The sequence below is a fragment of the Nesoenas mayeri genome (genome assembly GCF_963082525.1).
Source record: "Nesoenas mayeri genome assembly, chromosome: 1".
In the NCBI taxonomy this organism is placed as follows: domain Eukaryota; kingdom Metazoa; phylum Chordata; class Aves; order Columbiformes; family Columbidae; genus Nesoenas; species Nesoenas mayeri.
The window spans coordinates 1,757,221-1,771,326 of NC_137541.1; the positions used below are offsets into that span (position 1 = coordinate 1,757,221).

A 14,106-nucleotide genomic window follows, 5' to 3' on the forward strand; every position below is an offset into this window, starting at 1 on the left:
AACTTCTGCTCCCACCTCCAGCAGATCATCCAGTCCAACCCACCTCTGCTCCCACCTCCAGCACATCATCCATCCAACCCACCACCTCTGCTCCCACCTCCAGCAGATATCCAGTCCAACCCATAACCTCTGCTCCCACCTCCAGCAGATCATCCGGTCCAACCCACCTCTGCTCCCACCTCCAGCAGATCATCCAGTCCAACACACCTCTGCTTCCACCTCCAGCAGATCATCCGCTCCAAGCCACAACCTCTGCTCCCACCTCCAGCAGATCATCCAGTCCAAGCGACCTCTGCTCCCACCTCCAGCAAATCATCCAGTCCAACCCACCTCTGCTTCCACCTCCAGCACATCATCCAGTCCAAGCCACAACCTCTGTTCCCACTTCCAGCAGATCATCCAGTCCAACCCACCTCTGCTCTCACCTCCAGCAGATCATCCGGTCCAAGACACAACCTCTGCTCCCACCTCCAGCACATCATCCAGTCCAACCTACAACCTCTGCTCCCACTTCCAGCAGATCATCCGGTCCAACCCACCTCTGCTTCCACCTTCAGCAGATCATCCAGTCCAAGCCACAACTTCTGCTCCCACCTCCAGCAGATCATCCAGTCCAACCCACCTCTGCTCCCACCTCCAGCACATCATCCATCCAACCCACCACCTCTGCTCCCACCTCCAGCAGATATCCAGTCCAACCCATAACCTCTGCTCCCACCTCCAGCAGATCATCCGGTCCAACCCACCTCTGCTCCCACCTCCAGCAGATCATCCAGTCCAACACACCTCTGCTTCCACCTCCAGCAGATCATCTGGTCCAAGACACAACCTCTGCCCCCACCTCCAGCAGATCATCCAGTCCAACCCACAACCTCTGCTCCCACCTCCAGCAGATCATCCAGTCCAACCCACCTCTGCTCCCACCTCCAGCAGATCATCTCCAGGCAGAAGATTCCCTGGAAGGGCTTCAATCTGGTGTAGATGGGTCATGAGTGAAGTCCCGATGGGACGTGGAGTCAACGCTGGAAAGTCCATGGTCTTCCCTGCAAGCCCAAGCTACCAGCCATGAAGCATCAGCCAAGCTTCAAGGTATATACATATTTTATTATTTTTTTAAAAAATGTTTACAGTTCTTGAATTATACACAACTATTGGAGAGGTTATACTCTTAGAGAAGAGGCATTTCTTCATCGGGGTGGTGAATGTGCCCGCTGCATCGACACCGCAAGAAAAAAAGAGGAGAAAATAGAAGCAAAAATAAAGAGGTGACTCAACCAAAGGGCAAAAAACACCCCTGATCTCTTCAAGTATCACACAACAGGTACCAAACCCAGGCGGTCAAGCCACGGCCATTTCTCACGCTGTGAACACCCCGCTCAAGTGCCAGCAGGACTCGAACGAGCACAAAAAGAAGCGAAAAGAAGAGAAAATCATCAAACACCTCCTAGCCTTCCCAAAGGAGGGGCCCGGCTGACAGGGACACCCACCAGGAGGAGACGGGACGGGGCGTCCCGGCTCTCCAGCGCGTTTTGAGGGATGGATGGACACGTGAAGAGAGAGATGGGTTGGGGTTCAAGCATGGAGGCAGGAGGATGAGCGCCAAAGCTCTGCTGGGGGTTGTCCCCACGTCCGGATCCTTCCGCGTTCACCAAACCCACCTGCGGGGCGGGAAAAGCTCATCACGGAGGGTGAGGGTGGCACCAAGTGCCACCAAGGGACACGGCAACTCGGCTTCTCACGTCCCCCAAAAACCTTGATGGCAAAAGGAAGAGTCACAGCAACAGAAGCCAAAGGTTCTTTCCAAAATAGCGGAGAATTCAACCCGGGGTCCAGTGGGTTGGCGGAGAAATTCCCGTCACTCCGACGGTGACACCACCATGACAACAAACCCCTCTAGCTGACCAAAAGAAAGAGCTTTCTCGCTTCGATACGGCTCCACCTTTTCTTCCAGGCTACGTAGGTGTAGTTTAATTTACAAACTGTTTGGGGGGGGAGGGTTATTTTGGGAGAAATATGGAGATTTGGGGAAAAAATAGAGGTGAAAAATGATGGAGGGGAAGCTCATGGGGTGCAAACGCTCCCAACCCATCTCAACCCCTAGAAGCATCTTTAAATGTTTATTCTTTTTTTTAAAAAAAGCAGCATTTTGGCACCTCTGTGCCCAGGTGGGGACTTTAGTGGCACCTCGAGGGGTCTGGGACACATTTTTGGGGCTCTAAAGCCCTCGCGGCCTCACCACTATTTTTGGTGGCAAAGCCCCGTTTAGCAGGAGCTGCGTTGCCCAAAAGGCGGCGGGGGGAACGTACGAGAGGTTGGATGCGCTAAATGGAGCGTCGGGGACGCAACACCTGCAAAAGGAAGGTGGGATGAGGTAATTAGAACACTATCGTTATACAATATTGAAAAAATACAAATTTTTATTGTGATTTTTTGTCGTTTTTTTTTCTTTTTTTTTTTTTTAATCTTTTAAACTGATATCACCACCCAGCACTTAACTCTACTCCTAAGTAGCACCTACAAGTAAAGGTTATAGCACAAGCAAACTGCCGCCTCGGCAGATAAAGCAAATTAAACAAGTGCCAGCAAAACGTGGCCCCTCCCGCCCCAAAGAAATGAGAAAGCAGCGTGCTAGATAAGAGTTAAGTACACCATTACATGTTAAATAGTTAATATTACCCTTCCGACAAGCCACAAATGCTAGATAGAGAACTTCAGCACATCACTAGCAACAGCCCTAACGTTACTGCTTGGAAATTAAAGGAAAAAGGGAGGAAAAAACCCTTTGCTTCATGCCCGTAATGAACGTGAAGGAAATTCTTTGTATAGTTTTTATTAAGGAAAATCATGCTAAAGCAAAGTGGGTTTACGAGGGTTTGGTTTTTTTCCCCCAAAAGAAAGGATAGTAATAAATTGATTGTGCTTTATGAATGAGAAATAGGATTGGAAGCTCCCAACCCCAACGACTCGAAACGTCCTAAAGAAACAACAGTTTTGGGAGAATGACGAAGGTACCAGGCCTGACATTGAAAACTCCGCTCGAGTGTTGCTGGGCTGGGGGAGTTTTCCATGCGCTGTCCTGTAGGTCGCATCACAAATGAAAACGTCGTGTCCAAACCCCCCCCAGAACCTCCCCCCAAAAAATACAGCAGGTAACATTCAGCTTGGTTGGAATCTCCAATGCACAATGATCCGAATTCAAGTATCCCGGCATCCCGGAGAGACATTTACTACATTAGATTTTGTAGATTAAAGCGAACAAACAAATCTCAGCTCACTGAAAGACACCAGAAGAAATCAAATGTTTCAATCCAGAAGCATTCTGGACAAAAAAGAACTTAAAAAAAAGCAATAATAAACCAAACCAGAGCAGATTCACTTGCTTCCTCAATTGGTGCTTTTAGGCTCTTTTTTTATTCATTTTTTTCTTTTTCTAGATCATACTCTTCGTTAACTTTTCAGAAATGTTAATCCTGTTGCACACACACAAGCAGATGGCGACAAAGCTGGTGCAGGAGGGGGAACGGGGGGAAAACCAACAGAAAAAGGCAAATCAAATCAGTGCCGATGGATTCGTGGACTACGGGCAATGGGCCGATCTTGGTGGATCTGAAGCTCTCAGCAAGGCAAATCCATCCGGTCCGAGGACCTTCTGAGGAGATGGAGAGTGTTTGCCAGGTGTTTAACCATATTTCAAGCAAGAAAAGAACCCAAAATAATAATAATTAAAAAAAAAAAAGAAATAAAGCAAACTTGAAGCCATTAAAGGGCAGCAGTTTCCCAACTATGACAGTTTGACTTCACATGTGCTCCAGCTAAATCAAAGCACTGTTCAGCAAGCATCGCTTGTGGTTTACTTCTTGTTTTTCCTCCCAGAAAAGGGACCAGCTCGTAATCCAGACCAAGAAAGTGAATTAACATCCAGGTGAAGGTTTTCCAAAGTCCCCAAAGCGAATAGAGCAGTGGTTGGCAGTCCCTACGGCTCGCCAGGGCAGGCAGGAGTCCACATATAAAAACGGACTTAAAATCCAAGTCAAAACTTTGAAGCGTCAATGCTCTGAATAGCTCCATGCATTTGCACTGCTTTTATTTTGATTAAATGCGACTCCGCGTCAAATATGACCAAAGGTTGACCTGAAGGAGCACCTTTCCTTCCACTGTCTGATCTACACGGCCAGTAGCATCCCCCAAGCTTTTAGACCTCGAGCAAAACGCCGTCCCCACGTTGGCGTCCAAGGTGGTGTCTTTGGAAACAGCGATAAGAAAAGCAAACATCTCTTTTTTTTTTCAATTTTTTCTCATTTTTTGTTGCTAACTCCCTACCTACCGGGGCAGCTGTGGTTTTATTTGTTAGCTGACAGTTCAGTAGCACACAAGTCGACTTGGCCAAATGGAATTTTGAATGCATGCATTCGGGCTGCATATTGCTACCAAAATGGAATGTGGGAATATGCTATGCACCTCGGGTTCGAGAAATGACCAAGAAAAAGAAAAATCAAGATCTAAAGGGTGATATATATATATATATATCAATGCTATTATTCATAAAAACCTTGTTTAGTAATAAAAAAAATTGCTTTGTTTAAATATGAATATTATAGTCTGCTTCTCATGGTTAGGAAATTAGAGTCTCTCTGAAAAGCAGGGTTGCCTCTTCTACTACAACTCCATATCCTGAGCCTCGTCTTCCGAGAAGTCGGACATGGAGCTCTCGGACGAGCTGTCCCTGGTGCCTTCTTCCTGTTCTTTTAGTGCTTCTTCTGTTGCATATTTCTGAATGTATTCTGTAGGTGACAGAAAATAAAATAAAGAGACATATAAGCAGCGTATATTCAACAGGCAGAGGGTGGGTGAGCTACGATAACGGCTGGTTGGGTCACGGCGTGTTTGATGAGCTCCGATGTTTCTCAGACCGGAGGCAGCGTCGTCCATCAACAACCTCAGAGATGTGCAAGACTCTTGAAAACAAGTCTGATCCCAAAGCTTCTACATCAGCACCACGTACATTCATAGCTGGAAAGAACCCAAGTTCTCCCTAGTATGATATATCGCACCTAATAGGAGAGAATTCGATTTACTGCCAAAATTGGAGCTACTACGTTGATCTAGAGAACAAACCTAAAAGCCACTGAGATGTCACCGTTATGTAGCCTGACTTTAAGAAATTTAGCTCTCAGAGCTTAAAATGATAGCACAGAACAACTGTCACTGAAGCCAAGCTGAGAGCGAGACTAAACATCCAGGCTAAACTCTGCATAAGCTGGAGCCAAGCTGAGAGCGAGACTAAACTCCCAAACTAAACTCTGCATAAGCAGAGTTTAAGGAAGGATGGGGAGAGCAGAGCAGAAAACTACAGCACTTTCCGTTTTTAAAATAAAAAGCAAAAGCTTCCTACCCCAGCCCTAAACTAAACACGGGGCTGCCCTGGGCTCTGGTTTTACCCTCGGAACATCCAACAGTGGCCACGGGATGAGCTGGGGACCAGCACGGAGCTCTGGTCACCAACAGAAAAGGTGTCACACAGCGGGGTGCAAACCACACGGGCTCTCAGCACCCAGCTCAGCACCTTGAACTGGAGCCAGGAGGAGCAGGAGGCTGCCCAGCAAGCAGGGAAACTGGTTTTACTGGGATTCCTGCCGGCGGGTGGGGGAACTGCTGCCAACTGTGCCTTGTGTGGCTTCCACGGTCACCTCTGTGCACAGGGACGGAGCAAAAACGCAACGTAAAGCGGAGCAGGTAAGTTAGATTGAGTCTGGGAAGCACTTTGTGGATGCAGGAGGGTCCCGCAGTGTCCCCTCTGAGGTACAAGGTGTCCCCAGCTGCCAGGCTACCTTGAGCGGAGAAATTCTGTTCCTTATACATGTGCAGGATGGAGCAGGGGTGAAAATCTGGCACCAAACTGGGCTAAAGAAGGGGTGCTCGGCCTCAGCTTCCAAACCTCCCTCTTATTTATCTCCTCTTTTCCACCTGACAGCGAGAAAGCGGCTTCACAGCAAGAAGAAGGGATGTAACATCTGTATCCCGACAGCAGATCACACGCTTTGGGAAGGAGGGGTGGATGTCCTCACGCTGCTGGTGGGGAATTCCAGTGGTGAACTTGTTACCTTTCCAGATACGAAGGCACTAAAATATGACAAAGCTTCCTCCAAACAGCAGTATTTAAAGTATCTGAAGAAAGAGGGAATACTGCCATCCTTTTGTGCTCGAAGATGAGCCCCTTTGCGTCCCAGTGCCAGCCCAGCAGCTGTCCCAACTGGATGTTCTTCAGTTCCTCCAGGGAATGAGATCCACAAGGAGCATCTCTCCTCCAGGAGCACAGATTATTGCATTTTATTCCATATCCTATCAGCAGGTGGATGCACGGAAAAGCTGCAGAAGGACATGCCTGACGCCAAATAAGCAAGTGCTACAAGACAGGTTTTAAAGACCAGGCTTTGCAAAGCCTGGTTGTTCTTAAAGAGAGCTCTCCTTCCATCCTTCAGCCTCCTGGAAGAGGAAACACTCAGCAAGAGGTCTGGGGGTTTCTTCCACATTTCTGGAGCTGATGTAAGGACACAGAGCCCAAACTCCTTGTTCCATCCTGGAAAAGCTGTGAGAATGGGCTGGAAGGTGCTTCTGAGTCCATCCTCAGGTCCTGGCTGCTTAGAACTGTGTTCTTGGAAGGCGCTTGCCCGTGTCATTGTGGAGCCTCTGCCCTGTCTGTGTCTCCCATCTGCACCAGAGAACAAGATTTTGGAGTCTGGGGAGCATCTGCCACAAGATGGACACTGCAAAGCGAGAACCGGTGCACCAGACCTAATAGGTTAGAGGTGAGAGGGAGGAACTGAAGGAGGGACCCCAAAAAAGCAGCGTGTCCTCGGAGAATTTGGACAGGAAGGTGGGTGGGCAAGAGATACCGAGCAGAGCTAAGGGGATGGATGGGATGCTGACAAGACGTTGTAGGGGCTGCTCCCTTCCCAAAGCTTTCCAAGGATTCTTCTCCCTCTGGAAAAGGGGTTTTTACCCAGAGAAGTTGTTATTCCTCGCACAGTCCAGCAAAGGGAACCCAAGTTTGCTGGAAGACCTTGGATGACAAAGGCAACGCCTTAGTGGCAACCTCAGAAACACATTCCGTCCGTGTTTACCCCAAACTCACCTAAATAAATGCTGTAGCTGCCACGGGAGTCCCCAGAATAGCAGCCACAAGCCAGTGACCAGGGCAGGAGGAGGCAGAAATTCCCCACCGACGACTTCAAGCGCTCTCTGGGTGATTCAGATACAGAAACCAACTTTTCTTACTGTTAGAAAAGACCTAATTAAGCCTAAATCATTGAAGCGAAAACACAACTTGAAGCACTTCAAGCTTAAAATATCTTCTACCAGGAAAGCTACCAAGCCCCTGAGCTTTCTGAAGGTTTGATCTGAATGCTGAAGTTGTATCTTCAGTCTATGAAAGGAAGAAAATGGAAACATCTAAATACTGGCCAAGTGTCTTCCACCAAAGCCTGTTCAAGAAGGGAAAGTCTTGGTGCGCCTGTTCCTACCAGAGACACATCGCTTTGATTCATCTGGAGCAACAAGAACAAGCGGCTGGTACGAGCCCATGAGCCATCTTGGTGTTTCAAAGGACTCGACTGGAATTTCACCATAAAGGCTTACTTGTTCAGGTCTCGTATCAAGAACCGCAAGAACTACAAACCTTGGGCCGCATCTCTAAGGCTACGCCCATCTCTTCGCTACCGCTATGTCAAACAACTGTTCTGTGCGCTCATAACTAAAAAATGAAGAAAAGCAGCAATTATTTATTTGCGCTACCGAGTTTCCAGAGCCGAGAAGCTGCTACAACAACCCATTCCCATCAATTTTAACGTGTCCAAGGTTATTTTTAAAAACGCTACAATATGAGGAATGACAGCGTTTAGTTCCATCTTCTACTTGTCACGCAAGCCTGGGAGGCCGGACTCTTGGGTATATGGAACACAGAACATGTTGCAAGCACTTAAAACTCCTTCCAGATCATCTTCACAGCCTGTACCTGGTTGTCAGGATGGAAACGGAGGAGCAGAATATTCCATTTAGCCTCCCCGAGGGATGTCCTCAGATCTTGAAGGCCTTGCTGTTGGTTAGCATCAGTTTATTTGCTTTCTTTTCCAGGGTGTATCTTTTTCTTTTTGAAGTCATTCATTAAAGCACAGAGGACACCCAAAGCGTCCCTTGTGTTTGCCCTGGAGATTTTATCTGACAAACTATTTTGCCTGGAAGCTTTGTCATATGAAAAACAGGCAGTGGACTCCAGGACACCGAGCAGGCCGGATCTGCAGGGTGGTTTTTACAATCCTGTCACGCAGTCGTCAGGAGTCAAACAAAGTGGGTTGAATAACTCGGTATTTAAATCACAGCTTCGCTTGGCCTCATTTGTAGTTCCGCCCTCAAACAAGAATTGCAGGTGACGAAGAGTCATTTTGCATCGGAACGAATTGACTCAAGGTTTAACCGCTCCGGAGTGATGTTGCAGAGCTGGTGGAAGGACTCTACCAATAAATACTATGACAAGACCAAGCTTTCACAACACTCCGTTAAGGAAAACGGCTGCTTCACAACGATGATCCTGAGGGTCTCTTCCAACTGAATTGATTCTATGAGACGATTAGATCGTGCCACTTGTGGATGCTCCCCTTGTGGAATGGGCCCTGCAAACCTTCCTGGTAGGGCTCTCATGGACAAACGAGTCTTGTGGTTATTCAATAACCCCCCAAAAATAATCAGGTAGTCATGGTGTCTTAAAAATGTAGCTGAAGACCCAATCTGTAGATTTCCCACCACTGGATTGAATGCTGATTGTGTTCAGTGGATCAGGGGAGAAATAAAGTCCATGGTTTTGGGGCAGCCACCACCTCTCTGGGCAACCTGGGCCAGGCTCTCAGCACCCTCAGTGTACAATATTTCTTCCTCACGTCTGGAAATGTTTAACCTGGGCTCCCCCAGCCAACTTACACACCTGCAAACACATCCTGCTCACAGGATACATCATTTCCTTGCTCTTTGAAGGCACCTTTGAGACGTAAAAGCTCATAACCTCATTCGGTCCTCTAGATTAAACTCCTCCGAGTCTCTCCATCTCTCACCTTAAGACGCATCTTCAAGACAATCTGCCCTTGTTCCACCCTTTGAGACATTACTAAGTGGTTTACAGCTTTCTTAAATCACAGAATCATGGAACACCAGGGACCACAAGGATCATCTGGTTCAACATTTCTTGGCACAAGCCCGGTCTAGACAAGCTGGCCCAGCACCCTGTCCAACTGAACCTGAAACATGGCCAATGTTGGGGAATCCACCACTTCCCTGGGGAGATGATTCCAATCACTGATTGTTCTCATCAGGAAAAATTTCCCTCTTGGTCCAACTGGAATCTCCCATGGAGTAACTTGTACCCGTTACGCCTCATCTTTTCCATGGGACTCCTTGTAAAAAGGGAGTTTTCGTCTTCTTTGTAGCCACCCTTTAAATACCATAACATGGTGCTGAGGTCTCTCTGAACCTTCTTTTCTCAAGCCTGAACAATCCCAGTTCTCTCAGCCTTTCCTAATACAAAGGCAGTCCCTGAACTGGGCACCAGTAAACCTGGGCTTAACTAGGAAGCAGCAGAGAAGGATTACTTGGCATTTACGGCAAATTCGCACTCTGTTACAGTACGAAAGTGCTTCATCACCTTGATTGATCACCTTCATCATTCCTTGATTGCTGCTCTCAGATCACTTTCCAAAGAACTGCTAACGAGCCACTTTCTATCCAGTAATTGTGCAACTGGATGGTCCTGCTTCAGTTCTTGGCCCTTCGGTGCTCACACACATTTTCTTCCAAATTGTTTCTTGGATCTCTCAAAGTTGTGCTGAATCCTAAATCCAGTTCGCTTACAGCCTTCCCTGCTTAGGGTCTGCTAATCAATTTCAAAACCCTTCCCCACATATTGCATAAATCACAGGAGCAGCTCATCCACCCCTTATTTCTGATTATCCCCATTAATTAATAAAACGGATGGTGACTCTATTAGGGGAAGGAATGGGCACGGAAAAACAAACACGCAGCAAGGACCTTCCTCATTCCCCCAGGGTGGAATCACAGTAACGTCACTCACGCCACAACATGTTATTTACACCCTTACCTTTAATTTTCTGTTTGTACTCTTCTGGTCGGTGGAGGTACATGGCTGCAGCGTCACCATTTAGAGGATCTATAGGGTTGGGATAGGCCAGCAGCTGGGGCAGGAACGATTCAAATATATTGGTGAGATCTGCAAGTAAAAGAGATGGTTGTTCATGTCCATAGGCCCAGAGTCAGTCTGATTAATTATCCTGCAAGAGGAGCACGAAGCTTCAAGGGCAAATGTGCTGAAAATCTGGGAACAAGTTAAAATAAAGGAAACTGCGTCGGGGAAAACACAGACAGGGCTGCTAAGAGGTATTGCTGCAGCTCCCCAGGTGACTGCACAAACTGTTTAAAATCCTGATGATGTAGGTATAGATATTTGTGGGTTAAGCAAAAAAGTGAATGGTCACAATTGTCTTGTTTCCCATTGAGGCTCAGCCCTGGTTTTAAAAAAGAGGGGAAAAAGAAAAACAAGCAGCACTGGTGCTTCACCCCTCACTGAATTCTCCTCCTATTCCTGCCTCCTTCTATTAACATCTTCAAATGTGTTATGCTCCATGACTAAATTGACAGATCTCAAGCATAAAGCATCTCCCAAAGTGCTTTAGATGATTGTGTTCATAGAAAGAGCAACCAACAAGTCCCTCCTCCAGCTCAAAACAATTTGTGGAATGTGAAGAGCTCACATTAACACCTTGGTGCCAGCTGGCATCTGTCACTGAATAATCCACAACAGGGAACTCATCTGGTGTCGATGAGTAATTGTGGACACACAAAACCCTCCTCCCACATCCCTGAGACAACAAGGAGCACACTTGAGGAGTGAGGGTGTTCAGAAACAAACCCAGCGTCATCGTTTCTCCTCGAGGGCTTCAGAAGGACCACGTGCACCCACACAGAGCGGAGATTAAACCCCGGGTTGGGGCTTGGTGCCAGGTTTATTCCAGCTACTGGAGAACTGGTGATACAGGCAGACCAGCATTGTCTTTCTCCTGGTGGCAGAGAAATCCTGCCTGCAGATGAGCATCACCAGTCTCTTCCAGCATGGACCAGAGCGGAGCTGTCAGGAGAGAAGCCCAACACCATCTCAGAGCCACCACGTGAGCAGTTGATCATAGAATCATAGACTCATTGAACAGTTTGGGTTGAAGGAACCTTCACAGCTCATCTAGTCCCACCCCTGGCCATGAGCAGGGACATCTTCACCAGCTCAGGTTGAAGAGGTTGAGGTGAGGTTGAAGTTGGGTCAAGAAGGTTGAAGAGGTTGAGGTTGAGTGGGGGAGGTTGAGTTGAAGTGGTTGAGGTTGGGTTTGTAGAATCTTGGAAGGGTTTGGATTGGAAGGGACCTTAAAGATCATCTAGTTCCAAGCCCCTGCCATGAGCAGGGACATCTTCAGCAGCTCAGGTTGCTCAGAGCCCCATCCAGCCTGGCCTGGGATGTCTCCAGGGATGGTTCATCCACCACCTCTCTGGCCAACCTGGGACAGGCTCTCACCACCCTCAGTGTAGCAAATTCCTTGTCTAGCCTTCCTCATCTCAACCTGCCTCTTAGAGGAACCAGCCTGTGTGACTATCCCTGAGCCACCACTGAGCCTTGCGTTGCTACTAAATTCAACGAGATCTGATGGAGGGCAGGGACCTCAAAGCCCTCAGCTTTCTAATACTTTCATCAAAATGGGTGGGCAGGTAGGGAGAGACATCTCCAAGTGCTCTCACAGGATGGCTGGGGTTGGAAGGCACCTCTAGAAGATCACCCAGTCCAACCCACCTGCTACAGCAGGTTCACCCAGAGCAGATCGCACAGGGTCGCGTCCAGGCAGGTTGCGAATGTCCTTGGGTAAACAGCTACTCTGGCTCTGGGCCGCAGCCACAACAAACTCCATCGCCAGCAAAGTTACAGCCTTGGAAGAGTCACACGGTAGATGTAGGCAGATCTTCACCAGCACCTCTGCAGATCTACCAACGGGTGTGTTTTCAGAATGCGCTTTCAGATCTTGCTCAAGAGGACTGAAGAAGATTCGAGGTTTTGTCAGGTCTTCCCTTCTTCATCAACACGTCCAGGACATATGGACACTGCGCTACGACTACCTCAGTCGCATAATTCAGCATAAACCTCCCTGAGGAGGAGGAAAAGCTACAGCTTCATACACTCAAGAGTGCAGGGTTCATTATAGCTGATACTTCATCATTCAACTGCAAAAAATAATGACATTGATTGCTACGGATAGCAACCGCTTAGTCTCTGCTATACAGCGACACCACTAAGAAATTATGTGGTTTTAACCCAAAATCTCTTCCTACTATAGAAGCTTTTGCCCCTTCCAACACTGGCAAAGGACAGTGACAATGTCCTTTGGAGCACAGACGGCTCCTTGACCAGGTGTGCCATGACCAGCATGGCAAGGTGCCACCAGCTGCTTCTAGGATCAACGCAACAGCAACTGCAAAAAGGATCCTAATCCAAAAAGGGACCACAAAAAACCAGTGAGAATGCTCTATAAAAATACTTATTTCCATGGCTTGTCCTGGGTGAATCAATTAACCCTCTTTGGAACTGGGTACGGACACCATCAGCAAGAAGTTGGTCAAGTCTGTCTGTGGAGCAGGCTCAAATAAAGTAGTTGTGGCTGTTAGACAACTAACATCTCCCACACGCTGAGCAAGCAGAGCCCTGGGAGGCCACCGTGGTTCACAGGACACGCTGCAGGGATTTTTAAGAGACCTCAGTAATTTCCTCGTCCTTTCAAATCCCAAAAAGTAACATTGGCTTAGCAGGAACGAGTTGAACATGTGCTGGAAGCCTGACCATAGCGCTGAAGACTTGATACTTGAAGGAGAGGGAATTCAACCGTGACGTTCTCAGGAATGTATTGGTAGCTATTCTGGGTCTCTTCCACCTCAGTTGCTCCTTGACTTATCTGACCCATATCCTCTGCCAGCACAGGGGTGCTCTGGTTTAAAAGGGTGACGTTCCAAACAACGCAGCTGTGCCGAGGAGCATCGGGAAATATTGTTTTCCCCTTTTTATATCGTGGTCAGAAATGGGCCGCCTCCTTTTTTTGACTTAAGGAGGCAAAACCCTGCAAGTGGTGACAGTGGTTTGAGGGTTTGATGAGTTCTGAGCGAAGGGGCCAAGCGAACGGAGTCACTCCCACGTCCTCCCCGCAAATTTGAGGCAAGGGAAGGGAAGTTTGCAATAAGATGACCATCAAATAACGTGATTTCTAACATCGAATTCCACCAGTGACTGTGGAACGTGTTCTGTACACAATGAACACCTGACACCTTCAAGTTGCCTAAAACCTGTCACTGATTTCACAAGAAAAACAAAGATTTTTGCAAGCTTGCTGATATTAATACACCACAAGCATAGGAAATAATAAGCTGGTTTCTTCTACCTTTACGAGCAATAATGATGACAAAACCACAGCAGCACCCATTAGGAAACCTCTCGCACAAAGCCCTCCTGTGGAATTATTTGGAAATAGCGCAGAAACCCTATCCCTGCCGGGCTTCCAAAGCAAAACCCGGCCTAGCAGAGTGCAAAAACCAGCACTAGTTACACCGTGGTTTATTTTCTTTACCTGGCCGTCCCCACAATCTGCATTTAAGGCCGTGGAACAGCAGCACACGTGGCACCGAGCTAGATTTTGCGTGGATTGAACCCCACAGGCTCATCCCCAGCAGATATAGAGGTGTGCTGACACCGCTTTATTCCTTCGTCTGGCATCAGATCCTCCCAGGACACAAACCCACCCTTTTCTTCCATTATCTACGCCACCGGGGTCATGGCTAAGCTGGTCTCGCACAACAAAACCAGGTGAAGTGTATGAAACGCATTTACTACGTGAGGACTTCAGGCGTTCGGACGAGGAGTAAAGTTCACCGAGTTGCTATGGCAATTTCCCGCTCGGGATTCACCAAGTCTTGGTGTTTCCTCACCAATTGTGCTGGTGAGGAAGGTGAAGTAGCTTGTCTCTC

General features: G+C 47.8%; 1 protein-coding gene across 3 annotated transcripts in view; it reads right to left on the reverse strand.

Moving 5' to 3' along the window:
- Positions 1–1,105: 1,105 nt before the first annotated feature.
- Positions 1,106–14,106, reverse strand: part of UBE2H (ubiquitin conjugating enzyme E2 H) — a 52,414-nt gene continuing 39,413 nt past the window's right edge. The window contains exons 6-7 of one of the 3 annotated variants that reach the window (XM_080346024.1): positions 10,142–10,270; positions 1,106–2,348 (exon numbers count right to left, since the gene is read on the reverse strand). In XM_080346024.1, the coding sequence (XP_080202150.1) occupies positions 2,263–2,348; positions 10,142–10,270 (215 nt within the window). In that variant the 3' untranslated portion in view covers positions 1,106–2,262. Of the gene's footprint in view, positions 2,349–2,436; positions 4,782–7,152; positions 7,275–10,141; positions 10,271–14,106 lie in introns of those variants that run through there. The other 2 variants (XM_080346023.1, XM_080346025.1) reach the window with 2 other exon arrangements.